At 35.0% G+C, this 19785-nt stretch overlaps 1 protein-coding gene across 2 annotated transcripts in view; it reads left to right on the plus strand.

The window, feature by feature from the left end:
• The window catches only part of HCRTR2 (hypocretin receptor 2), a 113759-nt gene that overhangs the window by 80702 nt on the left and 13272 nt on the right, over nucleotides 1-19785 (plus strand). For both annotated transcript variants that reach the window (XM_046006220.1, XM_046006221.1), the window contains exon 4: nucleotides 7582-7697. In XM_046006220.1, coding sequence (XP_045862176.1) covers nucleotides 7582-7697 — 116 coding nt within the window. The remainder of the gene's footprint in view (nucleotides 1-7581; nucleotides 7698-19785) is intronic.

The raw sequence follows: 19785 nt of genomic DNA on the forward strand, positions 1-19785 counted from the left end.
TAGTTAGCTGGCTTTCATATTTTTCAAATAGGGAATGAAAGGAAGGGTTTTTCCTATAATTCAGACTTGAATATGTCAGCTTTTCTTAAATTCTCTAAAACAAAACAAAAGTTCCTTTATATGATCCAAATGTGTATTCTGGAATAATTAATATTTACAAGATAGGAAGAGTGTCAAGTTCCTTAATGGGCTTCAGATACAACTGGGAATTTTCATTTTAAACCCATGTCCTGCCTGGGAACCTGACTGAAGTTGAGTATGTGGACCTGTGCTCTTCTCTGAGTCAGATTTTCTCCATACGATACGATTATTTGTAACATATTAAGATGATAAGCTAAATCACTGACATAATTATTTTCTGATTTAAGAATTACATTAATTATGAATCTTTTTTGCTTCCCAGTCTGTTATGTATGGTAATTAAATTTAAACAAGCAAAAGTTTGGAGGTGTTATGTTCCTTTGGTTCAAAACTCTCAGTGAGAGCCTTTGAGGTTTTTCTGTAACGATGGAAACACTTCTATCAATGCCTAATGATGGCACAAACCTGGACACAGCAAAGAATGACAGGAAATCAACTAATCCTGCATTTGAGTATGTCATGTACTAGTTACAAAATTATTACATTAAATTTGAGGAAAATGATATGTCTTCATCCAGATAAGTATATATCAATGGCTCATAGTCAGAGAATTTAAACATTAGGAAAGAATTTTTTATTTGCCAGATGCACATTTATGCTTATTAAAAATGTATTAACAAAAGAAGTATGCCCCAGGGATTGATCATAGATCTGGTATTTTTGAGTATTTGACTCTTTGAATTGATATGAACTCCTACATTGATACTTTGATTTGAAACAAAAACAAAAAGGCAGAAGCTGAAAAATTAGTCATATGCTTTGACTACAACAAGATAAAATTTAAAAGACCCTGGGATTATTTCTCATATATTATCCCAAGTCTTACATTAACTAAAACATTACAATTTAATGTGATGTGATTTAATCTTATCCCAAAAACTAATTAGCAATTTACTTGCTGTATTTTCTCTGGATCTTCTTCATCTTTTTCCCATTTTCCCCATTAATGGTGTAGAAAAAAAACAAAACAAATGGAAAATTCCAAAATGGTAAGAGTATTTCTTAAGAGTCTTAAGTCCCATTTATTTAATGATCAAATAACATCTTGAGCACTTAGGATATACCAGAAATTATGCCAACCTGGAAAGAAATAGATTCTGCCTAGGGGACATTCCATGTAGTGAGACTGAAAGGCAAATGAACAAATGTTTATGGTGTGATTAGTATTTTAATATACTGGTGTACAAAGTGCTAGGAACACAAATGTGAGAACAAACTCAGTCCTGGCCATGTGAACAAAAGTTTACAAAGAAGCTGTTAACATTTCAGCAAAGAATTAAAGATGAGGAGAAATTCTCCAGATGGGGAAGAAAGGAAAGGGTGTCCAGGAAGCAAGAAAACCCACACAATGAGCTCTATCCCTTGAAGAAGAAAAGAGGGTCCAAACCTCTAATTTCTGTTGTGTAGGGATATGCAGCCTAATGAACTGTGTTTGGAAAGAAGGTTGTTTGGGGACCAATTGTGACATGTCTTATGCAATTCTTATACAATGAGTTCTGTCTGGAAAACAGCCTAAAGGTCTCTTGATCAGAATGTGTTAGTAAATTAATAATGAAATTGAGCCATAAATTATTTACAGATTATGAAGCAAAGAAGTGTATTTAAAATTAAGCTTCCAACTCAAAAATTGGATCCTTTAAGTTTATGAAAATGATAGACTAAAATATCCACCTATGATTTCACCTGTGTCAGTAGTATTTTCTCTGAAATATTTGGGTAATTAGTTGATAAGTTTGTGGACTGTTTTCATAACCTTTTCTTTTTTGTTTGCTTTCTTGCTTTTTTCCTTCCTTGTTTCCTTCCTTCCTTCCTTCCTTCCTTCCTTCCTTCTTTCCTTCTTCTTCCTTCTTCTTTCTTCCTTCCTCCCTCCCTCCCTCCCTTTCTTTCTTTCTTTCTTTCTTCCTTCTATGTTGCCCTGAATAATCAAGTAGCATTCACCTTCATTACAAAAAATGATTGCAGAGCTAGGAAATCCTGTCAGTCATTCTTCTGATTAAATCAATAACTATACCATGTTCTAATTACTTTGAGCAAAAATATAAAAATCTAAAACTCATTTCAATATTTAGCATTTTATTATCTAGCTATAACAATGACATGTTCTTAAAAAAGCCAGCAACTACTATTGGGTATTTATTTGTCTGTTTGTTTGTTTGTTAAAAATTTTATGTATTCTATTTATTTAGTGACAGAGAGACAGAGGGAGAGAGAGCACAAGCAGGGCCGGGGGCAGAGGGAGAAGAGAGAATCTCAAGCAGCTCCGTGTGAGCCCAGAGCAGGATAGGGGGCTCAAACAGGTGTTTGCCACTTAACTTAGTGAGCCACCCAGGAGCACCTACTGTTGAAGATTTAAAAATATAAACTCAGCCCTCAGAAGTTATTGAGGAAAACTATTTGAAAATGATTTTATATTAGCCCACAATTACTTAACATGATTATAAAGGCTTAAATTAAGCAATACAAAATTGAGTTTATCATCCACAAAATCAAACAATGAAATTTATGAAATTAACTTTTTGAATATTAAATGAAGTTGTTAATCACTTAATGTTTTCAAGAAGAATATGAAAGAATTAAAGCAGGTTATTCCCATTTTGATCATTAGACTGTTCATTATAATGATTTTTACATAATATAAACTTTATTTATATAGACTAGAAGTTCACGTTCAGTTTAAAATGTTTAAATTTGGACATGTGTGTGATAGTCACAACCTAAAAAGTCCATAGGAAATTAACTTTTACAGTGTTGGCTTTCGGAGTTCAAACATCTTTCCCGTCAAAAACATGTAGCCCAATTTAAAAAACTTTGTTGTGAAATGTGTTCTATTTGAGATCAATTCATAAATTATATTTCTTATTTTTTTTTCATTTTATTTATTTTTTCAGTGTAACAGTATTCATTCTTTTTGCACAACACCCAGTGCTCCATGCAAAACGTGCCCTCCCCATTACCCACCACCTGTTCCCCCAACCTCCCACCCCTGACCCTTCAAAACCCTCAGGTTGCCCCAACCTCCCACCCCTGACCCTTCAAAACCCTCAGGTGGTTTTTCAGAGTCCATAGTCTCTTATGGTTCGCCTCCCCTCCCCAATGTCCATAGCCCGCTCCCCCTCTCCCAATCCCACCTCCCCCCAGCAACCCCCAGTTTGTTTTGTGAGATTAAGAGTCATTTATGGTTTGTCTCCCTCCCAATCCCATCTTGTTTCATTTACTCTTCTCCTATCCCCCTACCCCCCCATGTTGCTTCTCCATGTCCTCATATCAGGGAGATCATATGATAGTTGTCTTTCTCCGATTGACTTATTTCACTAAGCATGATACGCTCTAGTTCCATCCACGTCGTCGCAAATGGCATGATTTCATTTCTTTTGATGGCTGCATAGTATTCCATTGTGTATATATACCACATCTTCTTTATCCATTCATCTGTTGATGGACATCTAGGTTCTTTCCATAGTCTGGCTATTGTAGACATTGCTGCTATAAACATTCGGGTACACGTGCCCCTTCGGATCACTATGTTTGTATCTTTAGGGTAAATACCCAGTAGTGCAATTGCTTATTTTTATCCTAAGTTAAATCAGTAACATAGTTGTAGAAGCACATGGTGCTATCATAATTGTCCTAGAGCCAATATATTCCAGCATGGATGTAGTCAATGAATAATGTGGTCGTTTGATCCATATCCATCAAAATACTTTTAGGAAAGCCTTTCAAATGCTATCTCGCTCATGGTACAAAATAACTAAGAACTCTTTCTTAGTTTTACTGAAAATATTACCATAAATATTTGATATTTCATGAATAAATTATTTCTGCAACTCATTATATTTATAATTCCCTATGGCTTATTCAAAAAAAAAAATACGGGGCACCTGGGTGGCTCAGTGGGTTAAAGCCTCTGCCTTCGGTTCAGGTCATGATCTCAGGGTCCTGAGATCAAGCCCCGCATAGGCTCTGTGCTCAGCAGGGGGCCTGCTTCCCTTCCCCTCTCTCTGCCTGCCTCTCTGCCTACCTGTGATCTCTGTCTGTCAAATAAATTAAAAAAAAAAAAATACCACAAACCCCAAGTTCCAGCAGACACACTTGATAACTCAAAAACAAATAAATGTGTTAATATTTATTTCAATGATCTTTAAAGTGTGTCTTGGTATATATTACATTAATTCTCACTTCCAAAATATTAAAATTATTTCAGAATTATGGCCATAGTTCTTTGATTACTTGATTTGCAAATGCATAGTTTTATAGAATAGTTCCTATTGGAAGGAAAGTAATTGTTTTTGCACTAAAGATATAATTGTCTTACCAGTCATCCAGTGTTTAATGAGCATACACTGTTAGCCAAACATTTTCCTAGCCACCGGAGATTCATAATCTCTCTTCTTGGAGCTTACTGCTAAATTGTTCTTTGGTGGTCTGAAAGAAATAATAATGGAGTCCTTCTTTATAGTCAAACTGATTATAGCATCTGGCCTAGAATAAGATTTTGAAATATATACACATTTATGGAAAACATTTATTAGAGAGAAGATAGTAAAATATATTAAAGATTCAGGTAAACTTTAATGGATCTATAAACTTTGAAAAGACAGTTTATATTGAATATTTGGGAAATTAATTTACTCAGCCATTGAGTCCCTAATGTATGTAACATGAAAGAGAAAATGTTTGTGGTTTTTTAGATAATGAGATTAACAAGTTGTTTTAATAATGGACCTAGCTTATCCGAGATTAATTCTTGTCTTATTAATATATGTTATTATTCTTTACTCTCTGACTTTGGTGACTAAATAAAGATCCACATTTTCTCCTTATTTATTGGTTTGATATATATGCAAGAATTTATTAGATTGTGTCTATTTATCAGTTGAGTAGAGACACCAACTTTGAATGATTGTCAATCTTTAAGATGTGTAGAATGAATGCTTAAAGTAGAACAAATTTCCTGTCACTACATTCTAGGTTATATATAAATGTCTTAAATATATTCAAGACATTGTTCATCAAGTGCAGAGAGACTGCAAAGATCGCTTCAAAACATATAACTTACGATTCCAATGACTTTTCTGGTTTTTCAATTAGCTTAGACTGTAAGCATGGAATGAAGAATGTTAAGACTATCGTGTTTCCCCAATTATCTCTTTATTAAAACATTCAATCCCAGCCTGCAAGTGTAATTTCACTTGATCAACTTTTCTGTGTGGGTGCTCATTATCATAATACGCATTTGCCAGTCAATTACATATTTTACCCACTGTTTATAAATATACTGACAGCAGAATGAGCTTTCTCTCCCAGCTGTTTAAAACCCAAACTGTTACCACAGTGAAGGTATCCATAGCTACAATTAAACAAGAAGAGTATTATCTCTCAAACCTACCAAATCTACCCCCCTCTACTCTCTCAGTTTAGTCTGAGGTAGCGACATCAGGGCTTCACAGGTATGTCAGCTTCAAAGCTGTATTTTTATGTGGGGATGTCATGGGATGCCTTCTTCCAAAACGAAGGCCACTCAGGTGCCTGAGAAGTGCTAAAGTCATCCCACACCTCCTTGGAAATGGGGTTATGGAAGGCTGCTCAGGCTGCCACACTTGAAGGGAAGGCTGTCATCCCTCCCTTCAGGCTGCTTAGATTCTATTGCTTTTTTTGTAACTGGCCTGTTTTACAGGATAAACTTGAAAGGAAGTTAGAAACTGAAGAGCTAGGTGTGGCCACTTGGGCAACAGAGGAGCTAAAACTGGTGCCCCAAATCCATCTCTTAGACCTCCCAGCTAGCACAGGCACCCTGCTGGCCTCTCTGGAGATAACAGTGAAGAAAAATATTTACCAGATTAAGTAAGACAGGGTTTTAGAAGGAACACTAAGGAGAATGTTAAAATCAACCAACTCAACTAAACTTAACTAAGCAGGATAAGGTTATGAACTCAAGACTGTGGAGGATATTCAACTCATAGATAGACTTAAACTACACCGATAAACTTATCGATTATTGTGATCATCTTCATAGTTACTATTGGTTAATCCTGACTATGAATTGCCCTTACCACATTTGATCACATAACTGAGTCTTCATGGTTCTATATGCCCTTTCTGAAGAAGTGAAAAAAATTAAATGCATGGAGCTGATAGCATCATACCTTGTCATCGTATGGAACTAACCTAACTGCCAACATCGAAGTCAAATTCAGTTGCTTAACTCTTAGAAGTAGGAAAAAAAAGACTTTGTTTTGTTAGCAATTAGAATGATATCAAATTATGGCCTTTAATATCCATGAAATCCATGTAGGATTTATTCTGTTTCCTGTTTTGCATTTAAGTAAAAGTAGCTGGATCACTGTGATATAGTCAAATACTAGTATAGGAAAAATATCCCTGAAAGCATTTAAAATGTCAGTAGGGGGACCTGGCTGGCTCAGTCAGTGGAGCGTGTGACTCTTGATCTCAGGGTTGTGAATTTGAGCCCCACATTGGGTGTAGAGGTTACTTAAAAATAAAATCTTTGAAATAATGAATTATTTTTATAATTAAAAGTCAGTAACAAATAAATTTTAAAAAGCCAAAAAATTTGTATTAAGCCACAATGTTACTACTTGATATTGAATAAATATATAACTCTTGAATAAATAACTAATCTATGATATATATCACCTGTGTACATAGATTTAATGATAAGAAATCACTACAATCCTGAGGTGCTTATGACTAAGTAAATGAGATGAATATAAAAAAAAACCATAATTGTTTAAAAATTAACTTTAAAAAACCGTAAAAATAACATTTTTATTAAAAGTACATGCATTCATACATATGTATACACACAACATACTGAAAGAGAAATTTTATATTGTTACAGTAATTAACAAAAAGAACCATTAAATGTTCACTGTGTTTATTTTTCCAAAATTTTTCCACATTTGTATATGGAGGTACAACTGGGAATAGCTTCCCATTTCTCAGGAAACTTATATTCTAATAAGGAAATCAACTCAGTTTACATTCTTTTCCCAAAAGCATTAACAATTAAGTTAGATTGTCTTGTTTCTTACTGCAATTTCAAGTGTAGCACAATCCAAATTAATTTTTAGTAATTAGCCAGAGATAATCAGACAGAAAAATTCTTTTTGATAAATGAAAGCTTGATTTTGGATAGCCTGTGTTAGCACAAATTAAGAAATGGTTAATTGTTATTCTTCTCTGAGTACATTAAATAAAATTATGACTTCACTTTAGTGTGCATGTGTATACTGTCAGCAGTTAATATGATATTACAGTATTGTGTGTGTGTATAATATGCCAGTGGAATCATACATATCATATATCATATCATATAACCATAAGTTAAATGGGTACTTTAAGGCAAAACATGGACAGACATACCTTTAAAAAATCTGTGAATTATAAAACAAGACTTTATTATTTTGGCTTTCATTCCAGGTGAAATTTACCCCAAGATGTATCACATTTGCTTCTTTCTGGTGACATACATGGCACCACTGTGTCTTATGGTGCTGGCCTACTTGCAAATATTTCGTAAACTCTGGTGTCGCCAGGTATGTATTTTCAAATAATTTCCTTGTGTTTTCTATTGGATGCGCTTAAAAATAAAACTTATGAGGGTGCCTGGGTGGCTCAGTCGGTTGGGTGGCTGGCTCTTGGTTTTGGCTCAGGTCATGATCTCAGGGTCCTGATGTCATCTGCTCCATGCTCAGTGGAGAGTCTGCTTGAAGATTCTCTCCCTCTGCTCCTCCAACACATACTCTCTCTAAAATAAACAAATACATCTTTAAAAAATAAATAAAATTTAAGAGTAGACAGAGCCAACATAACATGCTTACCAAAGAATTGTGTATTCTTCTAAAATAATGAGGCCCAAGTCATGGAAATATGTTTGGCATTTTTTTAGGGTGATATTTAGGGAGTGTATTTATAAACTGCCTTAATGACTTTAAATTGTAATGTTCTGTGATTAATTGATTTGATTTTTATCTAGGACTAATATTATAAATTTTCCTTTGTATGAGAAATAACAAAAATTTCTTTAACACTTCCTGAGACTGTATGTAAAGACTGTTGTCTTTTATATCAGATTTATGTAGTACACTTTTATCATGTGTTAAGTCTCCAACTCCAAACATCTGATTGTTTTTTTAGCACAGTAGAGAATCAGGCAGAATTTCGACTTTTAGAAACAGTTTATCATGCTGATTTGGGAGTATTGTAGTTTATTAGATAACCTCGCTACATCAACAAGTATATTCATTCTCTGTTATTCATTTATCAAATATTTATCGTATTTCTTTTGCATGTGTATCTGATAAAAAGCTAAAAGCTCCTGTCAAATTCATTGATGAATTCATAGACTAGAGGAGGGAAAGAGTCAGATGCAGAGTGAAAATCATCTTAATAAATATAAGCTGGGGATCAGAGAGAGGCGTGGTAGAGGAGTACCTAATTGCAAGCAGGAAACATTTAAGCTGGACATTGATGATTCCAAGTAAATCACCAAGTTTAGACAAAGAATGTAACTCATCCTCTTGGACTTACAAATTGTATCTTAAAATGCCACATATCTTGGAGATGTATCTCTCTCTTTCTCTAAACTTATTGCCAGTACTTAGAGCTTATTAGGCTCATGGAAAGCCATGCCCTTAATCTGTTTGTTCTGATATATTTTATCCAACTGATGGAATTTACTGGGACACCTCAATTCATTAAAAAGACGTCACTAACTTTTAGCTGGTCTTTGTTTGAGGAAGAGTCTTAATTTGGGTCTCCTTCAACGTTTCTTAGTCAAAGCAATTTTCAAGATATCTTTTACTGTTTGAATACGGGCAATAGGTGCATTTTTCAACCTTGTATATCTTATTATTCCAAATTGTTTCTATTCCTTTATTTTTACAAAGCAACAATTACTTTTATAACCTTAAAAATGCAGTCAGTACCAATACTTACTATCTTTCTAACCCCCAGTCTTTTCAACTAAGGTAACAAATGTGTGCCACTGTGGAACACGAGTTGTATTTTCCCAAACCCAGTGATAGTTTCTTCAATCCCAGTGATAGTTTCTTGAATGCTGTTCTCCTGGCCACGATATCACATATTTTAATGTGTTTGTTACTATCGCACTTACTTCTTGGTAAGTTTTATTATACTAGTCAGTTTTTGCTAGGTTATTCTGCTCTTTAAAAAACAACAAAAACAATGCATGTGGCTTGCAGCAACAGTGTGTCTCACTCATGTTCCATGTCAGTAGTGAGGACGGGCTGTGGCTGTGCTCTACTTAAGTCTTATTTCAGAACTCAGGCTAAGGGAACAGTATTCTCTGGGACATGCCATTCTGTGACTGAGGGAAAAGGCAAGGAAGTGGGAAGAAATATACAACATCTCTTAGATCTTTGCTTTGAACTGCCATAATGTTAAGTCTCTTCATACTTCTTTGACCAAAACAAGCCATGTGGTTAAGTCTGACCATGGTGAAGGGAAGAATCCTTCCCTCACAGAAAGATGCTACAAGTCATAGGACAATAGGAATCTTCTTGCAAGCTGAGGAGTGAATAATCAGAAATGATATAGTTCAGAGAAGTCAGAAACACAGACTCAAAGTCCAGATTGCATGAGTTTATATCCTGACTCTGCAACTTAATAGATGCATGAATTTTGTCAATTTCTTAAATTTCTCGGCCTTTCTTTCATTATTTTAAAGTAGGGTTGAGGTAGATATCTCATAGAATTATTACACTTATTTAATGAATTAATTCAAGTGCCTAGAGCAGAGAAAGTGCTCATTGATTAAAATACCTTAACAAAATATGCTGTTATTGGTTCTTTCAACTAATTCTGCTGATAGATCTAAAGTAACAGCATGTGTTGAATCAATGTATGTGACTACTTTCTTAAATATATCTCTTTCATAGTACTTTTTTTTAAAGATTTTATTTATTTATTTGACAGACAGAGATCACAAGTAGGCAGAGAGCCAGGAGGAAACAGGCACCCTGCTGAGCAGAGAGCCCAACGTGGGGCTTGATCCCAGAACCCTGGGATCATGACCTGAGCCGAAGGCAGAGGCTTTAACCCACTGAGTCACCCAGGCGCCCCTCTTTCGGAGTACTTTTTTTTTTTAAGATTTTTTATTTATTTGACAGACGGAAATCACAAGTAGGCAGAGAAGCAGGCAGAGAGAGAGAGAAGAGGAAGCAGGCTCCCTGCTGAGCAGAGAGCCAGATGCAGGTCTCGATTCCAGGACCCTGGGATCATGACCTGAGCCGAAGGCAGAGGCTTTAATCCACTGAGCCACCCAGGTGCCCCTCATAGTACTTTTTTAAAAGATTTTACTTATTTATTGAAAGAAAGGGAGAGAGTGCAAAAGGAGGAAGGAACTGAGGGAAAGGGAAAGAGAGAATCTCAAGCAGACTCCTTGCCAAACATGGAGCTTTACCTGGGGCTCATAACCTGAGATCATGACCTGAGCTTAAATCAAGAGTTGGACACTTAACTGACTGAGCCACTCAGGTGCCCCATTTTCATAGTACTTTTCAGTAACATTATAATAACCTTTTGTATTTGTCTATCTGCTCTACTCTAAAGCTGAAGACAGTACACTATAGCCTTCATCTTGTATCCCTCCAATTTGTATATGCTTAGAACATACCAGTTGCTCAATAAATACTTTATAAGAAAAAAGTGAGTAGAAGAATAAGAGAAAGTTCTGGGAACACTTTGATAGAAGAGAACATCGGGAAATCCATTTCCCAGTTACTCAGAGAACTATTTATAGAAAAATTGGAATTTGAAAAATTTCCTGAAAGAGAAAAAGCATTGAATGAGCATAGAGGAATGAAGATGTTTTAGACTGAGTTTGAGATTTTGACCAGGAATATTCCCTGTTAAGACCAATCCCTACTTCCATATTTTTTACTAGTAAGTGTATACTACATATAATAGATGTTTTTATTTGTTTATTCATTTATGTACAGGTTGAGATTACTTTAAAACTCTTTGAAGATACCTAAATCTGTCTTGTTCATCATTGAATCCCCAATACTTAACATGGTGTCTTGCACTAAGAAAGTATTCCCCAAAAATGTTGAATAGATAACTGCTAAACTCCACCCAGTTTATTTCTCTATTATTTAAGCTTATAGTTCATGTCTCAAATTCTAAAGAAAGTTCAAAATTGTATTGCAGGTTTAGAAATAACCCATATTCTTTTGGTGAATTGTTCCGGTTAGCATAAACCATATGATCCAAAAGATTTGCAGTAAAATGCTTGGGCTATAAAACTAAAAACATTTACAAAACAGATTGGATGGAAAATGACAAGTTCAGCTAAGCTCGCTTTAGCAGCCACTATAAAGTAAATTAACCCCAAATGGGTGATTATGTAGAATTCTGCTTGAGCAACTCTCAATTTCCAACTGTTAATGTCTATAAACAGAGTTCCAAAGCCTTATGTATGCCATTGGCTAAATCAAGTGAGCCATCAAATGGAGGGCCTATCCTATTGCTTAAAATTACAGATGCATGGAATCTGTTGTATACTTTGGAATTGTAAGTGTAAGATTATTAGTGAGCAAAGTGTGTGACCTTGTCTGACTTTCTCAAGAACTTTCAGCTTTATTAAAAGAGGTAACCAGTGCTTTGCTATAATTAATTATTTAAATTCTTTTTGACAGTGTGACTCAGGGAATTTAGTCAGTCTGGAAATTCTACAGACTCTTCTCTAAAAGCCTTCTTATCTAGACCCACTTAATTTTAGTTTATGTGACTATAACAATGTTCTTTCCAGTTCTAGACCTTAGATAATTCAGCATTTAAATTTTAATCATCATGTGAACTCATGTTCACTCATTCCAAAAACATTTGGTAAGCACCTACTCTTATCTGTACTGTTGGAGGAACTGGGGATGAACCATAAACCATAACTGATATTTGAGTCTGAACTAAATTTCAACTTACTAGGGAGTATAAATTTGAAAAATTTTCCTGTCCCAATTTTTCTCACAGTCTTTTCTACTGTTCTTTTTTCTTCAACATTCTTCTGAGAAAACTTAAAATAATTAATGGTAGGTGATGATAAGTCAGTCTAGTGTGAGGAATAGACAGCAAACTGGAATTGCAGAGGCAGAAACAAAAGGTGGTAACTCAAGTTCACACATAGAAATAAAGAACACTAGTAAAAGTAACTACATAGGTAAATATGAAAGAGAGTATAAGTGTATTTTTCTTTGTCATACTTTTGTTCTCCCATTTGACTTAAAAGATAACAGCATAAAGCAAGAATTATAAAACTGCAAAGATTCAGCTTATAATGTACAGATGTGATTGAAAGGAAGGAGATGGGAATGAAGCTAATTTGGAATAAAATTTTTATATGCTATTAAAATTAAATTACCATTAATCCAAATATTATTTAGGCTGCTGATTATAACTCTCAGGGAAACCACCAAGAAAATACTCAAGAAACTATAGTGAAAGAAAAGAAAAAGAATATGAAAATGGTGTACTAGAAAATACTTATTTGGGGCACCAGGGTGGCTCAGTGGGTTAAACCTCTGCTTTCAGCTCAGGTCATGATCCCAAGGTCCTGGGATCCAGCTGCATCAGGCTCTCTGCTCTGCGGGGAGCCTGCTTCCCCCTCTCTCTGCCTGCCTCTCTGCCTACTTGGGATCTCTCTCTCTGTCAAATAAATAAATAAAATCTCTTTATAAAATACTTATTTAACACAAAATAAAGCAGCAATGGGGGAATAGAGGAACAAAATAGACAATATATGTATAAAAACAAAGTAAAGTGACAGATGTAAATTATTCCTTTTTAATAATCAAATTAATGATTAAACAATCCAATTCAATAATTAAATGTAAATGAGTTAAGCACTCCAGAGATAGACAGAATAGATCAAACAAACATAAAATGATCTAATTCTATGCTATCTACAAAAGACATATCTCATATTCAAAGACAAATAGATTAAATGTAAAATAGTACAGAAAAATGTTTACTATGCAAACACAAACAAAAGAAAGCTGAGGTAGCTGTAGTTATATTAAAAGAAACTTTACCAAAATTGTGAGTGTCAGGGTGTCTGGCTGGCTTAGTCAGTGGAGCACACAACTCTTGATCTCTGAGTTGTGAGTTCGAGCCCCATGTTGGGTGTAGAGATTACTTAAAAATAAAATTTTGGCAGGGTGCCTGGCTTGCTCAGTCAGTTAAGAGACTAACTCTTGTGGGGTTTTTTGTTTTTTTGTTTTGTTTGTTTTTGTTTTTAAGATTTTATTTATTTATTTATTTGACAGACAGAGATCACAAATAGACAGAGAGACAGGCAGAGAGAGAGGAGGAAGCAGGCTCCCCACAGAGCAGAGACCCTGATGCAGGGCTTGATCCCAGGACCCGGGATCATGACCTGAGCCGAAGGCTGTGACTTTAACCCACTGAGCCACCCAGGCATCCCTAAGTCTTGGTTTTGGTGCAGTTTGTGATCTCAGGTTTGTGAGATTGAGCCCCATATCAGGCTCTAAGCTCAGTGAGGAGTCTGCTTCTCTCTCTCTCTCTCTCTCTCACCACTCCTACATTCTTGCACACACTCCCTCTAAAATTAATAAATAATTTTTTTGAAAAAATCAGTAGATAAAAGTCAGTGAAACTGAAAATTGGTTCTCTGAAAAGATAAGAGATAATTACAAGAAAAAAGAGAAAAGATTCAGATCACTAAAATCAGAAGTAAAAGAGGGACATCACCACAGATGTTACAGAAACAGAAAGAGTAAGGGAATACTATGAATAACTTCACGCCAACAAGTAGATAGCATAGAGCAAATGGACAAATGCGTAGAAAGTCACAAACTACTGAAACTGTCTAAAGGAGAATTAGAAAATTTGAATAGACCTAGTATTAGTGAAGAGGTTAAATTAGTAATAAAGAAATTTCCCAAAGAAAAAGCACAAGTGGCTTCACTGTTTAATTTTACCAAATATTTAAAGGATAATTGACACCAAACCTTCACAAACTCTTTGAAAAAACAGAATAGGAGAGAATACTCCTTACCTCATAGTTTTAATAGTATGCTACTATTAAACCTACACAAAGATATCATGAGAAAACAATAAACTAATATACTTATGAATATAGGGTAGTATACTCAACAAAATGCTAGCAAACGAAACCTAATATGTAAAAAAACGTTATACATGATGGCCAAGTGTGATTTAGCTCACCAGTGCAATGTGGGTTTAACATATGAAAATCAAGAAGAGTTGTACAATATTAAAAGATAAAAGACAAACTCACGTGACATGATCATCTCAATAAATGCAGCTAAATCATTTGACAAAATACAACACTCTTTCAAGATAAAAACACTTAAACAAATAGAAATTAAAGAGACCTCTTCAATTTGATAATAAAATCTACAAAACCCCACAGCTAACATCATATTTAATAGTGAAAGACTGAATATTCCCCTGCTAGGATCAGGAACAAGATAGGGATGTTTGATCTTATCAGTTCTGTTTAAAATTGAATAGAACTAGATACTATCCAGGTCAGTTATTCTAGAAATAATATTAAGAATAATAACAAAATGCATCAAGATTGACAAATAAAAAGTAAACTAACTCTATTTGTAGGTTACATGATACTGTATATAGAAAATCCTAAAGAATCCACATGCATAAAAAATAAAAACAAGTTCAGCCAGTTTTGAAAATAATAGATCAATAGATAAAAATTAATTCCATTTCTATAAACTGTCAAAGAACAATCCAGAGATGGAATTAACAAAACAGTTCCATTTCAAACATCTCTAAAAAGAGTAAGACATTTAGCAGTAAGTCTAATAGGAGAAATATATAACATATACAATCACATAACATCATTTAAAAATTAAAGGACTACATAAATGAAATTACATTTCATGTTCATGGGTTGGAAGACCTAATATTGTCAAGATAGAAAAATTCCTCAAATTGACATATGGATTCATCACAATCCCTATCAAACACCCAGCTCTCTTGTTTGTTTGTTTTTGAACAAATTGGCAAATAGTACTAAAATCAATATGGATATACAAAGAATCAGGAATGGCCAAAATGATCTTCAGAAAGATGAACAAAGTTGGGAAACTCACTTTTCAATATCAAAATTTATTATAAAGCTAGAATAATCAAGATATTATAGTATTTGCAAACAGTCATATAGATCAAGGAAATAGAATTCATAGTCTTGAAATAAACCCTTACATTTATGGTTAATTGATTTTTGACAAAACTGTCATCCCAGTTCAACAGGGAAAATCATAGTCTTGTCATCAAATGGGGCTGGGACATCTCTATATACTCAAAAGAATGGAATTGGACATCATACATCATATATAAAATTTAACTCAGAATTGATTGTAGACTTAAATGTAAGAACTAATACAGATCTTCAACTTACAGTGACATTATATCCCAACTGACCCATCATAAATTGAAAATAATGTAAGTCAAAAATACATTTAATACACCTAACCTGTATAGAACATAACTTAGCCTAAACTACTTTAATGTGTTCAGAAATTTTAAATTAGCCTACATTTGGGCAAAATCATCTAACACAAAACCTATCTTATAATAAAATGTTGAACATCTTACATAATTTATTGAATACTGTACTGAAAGTGAAAAACAGAATGGTTGTAAATGTATCAATTGTTTACTTTCATGAGTTCCTGTCTGATAGGCAGCCGCAACTCACTGCCAGTGCCCAGACTCATCAGAGTATCATACCACAATAACTAGCCTAGGAAGAGATCAAAATTCAAAATTCAAAGTGCAATTTCTGAATAGATATTACTTTTGTACCATCATAAATTTAAAAAATCATAGGTCAGACCATAGTCAGTTAGAGGCCATCTGTGGTATGAAACTCTTAGAAGAAAACACATTCATTATATGCCTGTGGTCAGAAATCATTATGATTTGGTTTAGGATAATGGTTCAAATGACACCAAAAACACAAGCCAAAAAAGAAAAATTTTTTTAAAGTAGATAAATTGGATGCTATTGAAATAAAAACATTTGTACTTCAAAGGTTACCATGAGGAAAGTGAAAAGGCAACTCACAAAATGAAAGAAAATATTTGCAAATTACATATATGATAAAAGACATATCTAAAATATATGAAGAACTCTTCTGATTCAACAACAGAAATAACCCATTAAAAGTAAGCATAGATTTTGGGGCGCCTGGGGGGCTCAGTGGGTTAAAGCCTCTGCCTTCGGCTCAGGTCATGATCTCTGGGTCCTGGGATCGAGCCCCACATCAGGCTCTCTGCTCAGCGGGGAGCCTGCTTCCCTTCCTCTCTCTCTGGCTGCCTCTCTTCCTACCTGTGATCTCTGACTGTGAAATAAATAAATAAAATCTTAAAAAAAAAAAGTAAGCATAGATTTGAATAAACATTTCTCCAAAGATGAACAAGCTGTCAATATACACATGACAAGATATAATTATTAGGAAAATGGAAATTAAACATACAGTGAGATATCTTTTCACACACAATGGGATGGCTGAAATAATTTTTTTAAGATAATTACTTATATTTGTGAGAATGTGGAGAAATTAGTACTCTCATTATACGGTTGGTGAGAATGTGGAGAGAATGTGGAGAAATTAGTGCTCTAATGTGCTGAGAATGTGAAGAAATTAGTACTCTCATTATATGGCTGGAAAATGGGAGAAAACGTGAAAGTAGAAAATAATGCTGCTACTTTTGAAAATGATTTGGCCATTCCTCAAAATCTTTAAGGATTACTATGTGACCTACCAGTTTAATCATTAGGTACATAACCAAGAGAACTGAAAATGTGTCCACGTAAAAACTTACACATTATTGTTCACAGCAACTTTAAACATAGTAGCCAAAAAGTGGGAATAACCCAAATGTCCACTAATGGATGAATGAATGTAGTATATGCACACAATGGAATATTATTTAGCTATAAAAAGTAATGAACTATTGATACATACTACAACATGGATGAATCTTGAAATTATTCTTAAGTGAAAATAAGACACAAAAGACCAGGTATTTTATGATTCTGTTCACATGAAATGTAGAGAATAGGCTAGAACCAGAAAGATTTGTAGTTACAGAGGGTAGTAGGATGGAGTGATGGGAAGTGACTGATTATAGATTTGGAGTTTAATTTCCAGGTGATGAAAATATTCTGGAAGTGGCAGTGATAGTGTGATAACTGTGATTAACTTTGTTAATACACTAAAACCTACTTAACTGTATCCCTTAAAAGGTGAATTAATGACATATAAGTATATCTCAATAAATCTGTTTTTTTTAAAGAGAACAAAAAATGATGGGCATTTTAACATAAGAAAAACATTAAAGATGGAGGCGATTCTTTACAAAATTCTCCTGCTCAAACTCGGGGGAAGGGAAAAAGGGTAAACACAATCCGACATGTTGATGCAACGAGAATATATAAGGGAACAGTCCAAAGGTTGGTTGTAATTAAAGATTTTTAAGGTCCATAGACATACAGAAGCATGAGAGGATCTAATCAGTAAAAACCATTTGTTGGATTCCAGGAAGGAAAGGGGAAACCACTTTCTACAAAGAAGAGCTGATTGTGTGATGGATTAATGTTGAGAGACAACACATTCTGGGGATGGACAAAGGACAAGAGCCTTGAGTTTGGGGATTGGGTGAGCGGATCATGGGTGGCAGTTGTAGTCCATTGTAGTCTGTAAGGGTTGTCTATAGAACCTGAAAGTAGAGCTTTCTATTTTGAGAATGAAGTCAAAAGATGGGACAGATAAAACAGTTATGATCCTCATCTTGTGGACTGAGCAGGCTCATCTAAATTCTAAAAGGGCTTGCCAGAGTTAAAAAAAAAAAAAAAAAAAGTCAAGAGGTCATAGAGTTAAACAGAAAAAAAAAGTCACTGGGTCTTGGAGCTCCATCATTCTCAAATGGTAGTATAAGGAATTAGAAAAAAAGTCCTATTTTTCCTGCCAAACAAAGAAAGGTAGAGATTATCGCTTCATATGAGATAGCGCCTTCCAAGTATCAGTTGTACTCTGTTATGGAAAAATAGGTAATAAGCTAAAGAATAGAAGAAAGGTAAAGAAGATCTGTCCTCCTGGAGTAGAAACTTTTAAGTATGAAAAAAACCCAACTTCCTAACTCTCATACTCTTCCAGTTACTAACTTAACTCTTGGCTCTTCCTCCTCTTTCTAGCTAAAATTCATGGCATTTCCCTTTGTTGGCTCCTTTTCTCATCACCTACCACCCTCACTGATTTCTCAACCCACTTCATTCTTACTCAAATCCTATCACTACACTGAAACAGTTCCTACTTAAAGTCATCGATGATTTCCAAAAAATGTTTCCCTAAGGATTTCTTGCTTAGTCATTTGCTAGCATTGAATAATGTCGTTCGCGGTTTCACTGTTTACATACTATTTTCCGCTCCCCCTCTCCCAATCCCACCTCCCCCCAGCAACCCCCAGTTTGTTTTGTGAGATTAAGAGTCATTTATGGTTTGTCTCCCTCCCAACCCCATCTTGTTTCATTTACTCTTCTCCTATCCCCCTACCCCCCCATGTTGCTTCTCCATGTCCTCATATCAGGGACATCATATGATAGTTGTCTTTCTCCGATTGACTTATTTCACTAAGCATGATACGCTCTAGTTCCATCCATGTCGTCGCAAATGGCATGATTTCATTTCTTTTGAAGGCTGCATAGTATTCCATTGTGTATATATACCACATCTTCTTTATCCATTCATCTGTTGATGGACATCTAGGTTCTTTCCATAGTCTGGCTATTGTAGACATTGCTGCTATAAACATTCGGGTACACGTGCCCCTTCGGATCACTATGTTTGTATCTTTAGGGTAAATACCCAGTAGTGCAATTGCTGGGTCATAGGGTAGTTCTATTTTCAACATTTTGAGGAACCTCCATGCTGTTTTCCAGAGTGGTTGCACCAGCTTGCATTCCCACCAACAGTGGAGGAGGGTTCCCCTTTCTCCACATCCTCGCCAGCATCTGTCATTTCCTGACTTGTTAATTTTAGCCATTCTGACTGGTGTGAGGTGATATCTCATTGTGGTTTTGATTTGTATTTCCCTGATGCCGAGTGACGTGGAGCACTTTTTCATGTGTCTGTTGGCCATCTGGATGTCTTCTTTGCAGAAATGTCTGTTCATGTCCTCTGCCCATTTCTTGATTGGATTGTCTGTTCTTTGGGTGTTGAGTTTGCTAAGTTCCTTATAGATTTTGGATACTAGCCCTTTATCTGATATGTCGTTTGCAAATATCTTCTCCCATTCTGTCAGTTGTCTTTTGGTTTTGTTAACTGTTTCCTTTGCTGTGCAAAAGCTTTTGATCTTGATGAAATCCCAATAGTTCATTTTTGCCCTTGCTTCCCTTGCCTTTGCCGTTGTTCCTAGGAAGATGTTGCTACGGCTGAGGTCGAAGAGGTTGCTGCCTGCATTCTCCTCAAGGATTTTGATGGATTCCTTTCTCACATTGAGGTCCTTCATCCATTTGGAGTCTATTTTCGTGTGTGGTGTAAGGAAGTGGTCCAATTTCATTTTTCTGCATGTGGCTGTCCAATTTTCCCAGCAC

This window comes from Meles meles, chromosome 5, assembly GCF_922984935.1.
Source record: "Meles meles chromosome 5, mMelMel3.1 paternal haplotype, whole genome shotgun sequence".
Classification (NCBI taxonomy): Eukaryota; Metazoa; Chordata; class Mammalia; order Carnivora; family Mustelidae; genus Meles; species Meles meles.